General features: G+C 44.3%; 1 protein-coding gene across 1 annotated transcript; it reads right to left on the minus strand.

The window, feature by feature from the left end:
- Window positions 1–321: 321 nt before the first annotated feature.
- LOC103992842 (monoterpene synthase 7, chloroplastic) lies at window positions 322–3,160 on the minus strand. The gene is made up of 7 exons (XM_009412714.3): window positions 2,898–3,160; window positions 2,516–2,789; window positions 1,673–2,051; window positions 1,363–1,581; window positions 1,137–1,275; window positions 805–1,050; window positions 322–737 (listed from the first exon to the last, which is right to left on the minus strand). The coding sequence occupies exons 1-7, from the start codon at window positions 3,117–3,119 to the stop codon at window positions 459–461; spliced, it is 1,758 nt and encodes a 585-aa protein (XP_009410989.2). The 5' UTR covers window positions 3,120–3,160; the 3' UTR covers window positions 322–458.
- Between the last annotated feature and the right edge of the window lie 658 nt (window positions 3,161–3,818).

Here is a 3,818-nt window from a genome sequence, read left to right on the forward strand (position 1 = left end):
TATTTCTCAATCTTCTATCCCCACAGTAATTTGTATTGATGAGCCAGAACACAACAACAATTTCCTTGGTTTAGCATTGCATATTATCGGAATAGCCAAATCATTGTAAACTATGTGTTGGAGCATTATGCAACTTATGGGTAATTGGAAAAGCTTTCAGGTGCCTCTTCCGTCTCGTTCTTCCCCTCCTGGAAATGAGAGGTAATGAAGAAGAAGTCTATCTGTAGTAGAGAAGGGGAGAAGAAGCATTCTAAGGAAAAGATCGAATCGAACCGATCCATCCGATCCGATTCAATTTTGAATTCATTCAATCCCATCAAAAACCGTAACATTCAATCCGATTCATTCATTTTTGACTTCATTCAATCCTAGCACAATAGTCATCCTTATTAGAAGCGAACTTTGACAGCAGACGTATAAGGAAACCTCAAATACATTCCGACTCCAAGATGATGTCTCTAAAACATAATTGGTTCCATCAGCAACGCCATGACTTGGTTCTTGGTCTCTCCGCCAGGTATGCCATATCCATCCCCATTTCCATACATGAACTGGGACACTCGAGGGGTGTTACTGGCCACAGTCGTGAAGCAGTTCCGAGGATGGTTCCCATTTAGTGCTCGCCAATTGGCTCTGATAAGATCCCCGACGTGTTCACGTGCTGCACTCTCTGAAACATCTTTTTCATGCATGCAACACTGCAGGGCTTTTGCGACGTCGCCTCTTTGCAGCTCAGCCTGCAACAAAGAAATATCATCACGCAGATGAATCGAGTGATTCAAATGTATGAAGCAATGTTTTTACCGTCGAGGTAGCCAAATCATTGTAAAGCCGCAGAAGCATGCACGACGGCCGTGTGATTTCTGGGTAACTCCGGAAGCTTTCCAAGGCATCTTGAGTTAAGTCTTCGCTCATGCAAAAAGCATGAGTCAGAGACACGTGGCATGATATCGACATCCATGCGTTGTCCAAGTAGTCACTTAGCTTGGGTACGTGGCCCCGCTGGTACCATTTTGCTTCCACCAAGTATGCTTTGCATAGATCTCCCCACTGAAGCAATAACAGTGTATTCCTCTCAATAAAGGAAATAAGGTGATTGGCGTAGTAAGATGATAAAGACAGAGATGGTATGTTACTGCTCTCTTTAAGTAGGGTAATATGTCCAAGCCCTTCTCTTTCGTGATTCTAAAAGCTGCTTCATTTGTAGTGTTGAAGACTGCTAGAAAACACATCTTCATGTACTCCGGAAACTTGTCGATCGCATTAATGTCCCATCTGAAATGTCCACCAGAGTACACGTTGAAATAACCGAAATAAAATATGAGATTGTGGTTGATAATGGCGGGAGATTCTGATCGTCACCTGTCAACAGCATCAGTGAAGAGCTCGAGTTCGTCCAAGGTACCATAGACATCATAAACATCGTCGATCATCGTTACAAAGCAGTTTGCCTTTGTTTGGATCTCCCTGTAACTCGAAAATTGTGGTTCGAAAGCCCAGCCGACGGTCCAGAGATAGTTCTCCACCAATCTGTCTCTGAAGAATGGCAGCCTCTTTGCAAGGCCGATATCGGTCCACCATCTACTAGCCACAGTTTGGTGTTAGAAATCTTTATGGTCGATATATAGTGTCGAAGTTCACGGGCTAATAGAAGAGAGTGAACTCGATTTACCTTGAGGCTTCACTGAGTTCTCTCTTATATATGCCCTGAACCATGTTGAAGTCCATCTTAGCCAATTCAAGTAGCAGAGGGTTCATGGTGGCATCCCTCTGGTACGCATATATGAACCACCTGGTGTGTAACCTATGCATCCGCCAATGCAGTGGAAGCTCCAAGGCATAGGCCACCTGCTCTCCGAGAGGAGGCTCCAGTGATCCCTGTTCCACGAGCTTCTTGAGGTGCTTAGTCGTGAAGTCCATAGCTTGGCTCAGGACAAGCTCCCCTTCCTTTTCAAGGTAGGAAGCCTCGTACAAGCTCAGCATTCCTTTTGTCTGATGCTGGAGGCAAGCTTTGAAGTGGCCCTTCTCATCTTTGAATCTGCGGAACATATCTTTGGCCACAACGTTCATCCATGTTAGATTGCGGCACCATAAATGAACAAAACCAAGACAAACGTTTTATGAGTTTCTTTCTTATATAGTTAGCATATACAATGAGGAGGAGGAGCATGAAGAAGAGGAGGAGGAAAAGGAAAGATAGGAGGAGGAGGAGCATGAAAAAGAGGAGGTAACAAGAAAGGGAAGTAGAGTAGGAGGAGGAAGAGGAGGAGAAAGAGGCAGAGGAGGTGATAAATTAGTGGAGATTTTTTGTTGGTAAAATACCAATTCGTGGAAATGGTCATTAGTAAAAAAACCAACGTATAGAGATTTTTCTGGGTAAAATCTCCTATATTTCATATAGCTGGTAAATTTTAGTCCAGAAAACTAGATAATGGTTGAAGTGGACCTTCACAGGTCATCATCAAAACTCTATGCAGTATTATCAGACAGGACCGGTGTAAGAAAGCAGAACCACCTTCAGAAACATCGAAACCATTTTCTCTGAGAAGCCTAAAGAGAAGTGCTGTTGCATGGAGATTCTCCTTCAGCAGCATGCTTTTGTCTTCCAGGGATCCATGAATGCTCCTTAAAGAATCCTTAATATCGTCTTTAAAGTGATATGCCACACCAAGCTGTTGTAGGTGATCGATTAGTTGAAGTTGGACCTCGAGTTCCTTCTCCTCCTGTATCAGTTTCACAACTCTCTCCTCTAATTTGTTTATCCTTACAGCACACTGTTCCTCCTCCATCTAGATTTTCAAGTCACAGTAATAAGTACGCGCATATTCATATCAGAGAGAGAGAGAGAGAGAGAGAGAGAGAGAGAGAGAGAGAGAGAGATTAAAATACAAATCAACCTTGTGGTTGATTGTGAGTGACCGTATGGAGTCATGCGTCCATATGTTTGGCTGGTAATTGGCTGATCTCCGTGACGGAGGTTGCCCGCTGCATAGGACGCGCAGAGAGAGGCGTGCATGATCGCCATGGTGTTGGAAGGAGGCGATCCGCCGGAGTGTATTGGAACTGCTGCAAGGGAAGGATGTGGCGCCGCAACAGACATGGAGGATTTGGAGAGACATTATTTGGTTTGATTACTCGTAGAATGAAACTTAGAATGGGGTTGAGGTTTTTTGGGGATGCAAGAAGGATCTCCTATATATATATATATATGGAGTGGAACTTGTTGACGTGATATAGCACGGTCGGCACATCTCTATCTGCTTTATGGTTTTTACTCCATGCACTAACGCAATGACACAAACAAAACACGTTGGAACACCATGATATCTTCCAAGGGCCAAAGAATTCACTCCAGTAAGAGGCTGCATGACTCACGTGTTCATCTATATTGAGTAGCAACAAATTTAGTCCATGGAATGAGCTGGAATCGTCCCAACTGCTCGGGGATCGTCTCTCGGTGGCCGACACGATGAACGATGAATAGTGATCCAGCAAACGAGTGGTCAATATCACTTACGTCGTTTGGCAAAGACACAGTGGCAGTCTCATGTAATGAGCATATAGCGCCAGCCAATGAGGGTTGCCCACATGTCGCTTTTACGAAGACCCTGGAGCTTCGAGTTGTAGAGCCCTCTTGGATTCCGAGATCTAATTGCGTTGAAACGGACGGCGACATTTGGCTCCGTACCCACGAAATCATGTGCAAAACAAGGGAATTAATCGGTTTGCGTGGCCATTGCCCGCCTACCTCAACCCACAAAAAATTATTTGCAGTCTTAGCCTTCCTTCAACGTGGGGTATGTAAGTGAAATATATCA

Source organism: Musa acuminata, chromosome BXJ1-7, assembly GCF_036884655.1.
Source record: "Musa acuminata AAA Group cultivar baxijiao chromosome BXJ1-7, Cavendish_Baxijiao_AAA, whole genome shotgun sequence".
Lineage (NCBI taxonomy): Eukaryota > Viridiplantae > Streptophyta > Magnoliopsida > Zingiberales > Musaceae > Musa > Musa acuminata.

Coding starts and splice junctions, on each gene's coding strand:
- LOC103992842 (XM_009412714.3), bottom strand. CDS start 3,119: ATGTCTCTCCAAATCCTCCATGTCTGTTGCGGCGCCACATCCTTCCCT. Junction 1,276..1,362: donor TTCACTGATGCTGTTGACAG/GTGACGATCAGA, acceptor TGGACATTTCAG/ATGGGACATTAATGCGATCG. Junction 738..804: donor ATGATTTGGCTACCTCGACG/GTAAAAACATTG, acceptor TCTTTGTTGCAG/GCTGAGCTGCAAAGAGGCGA.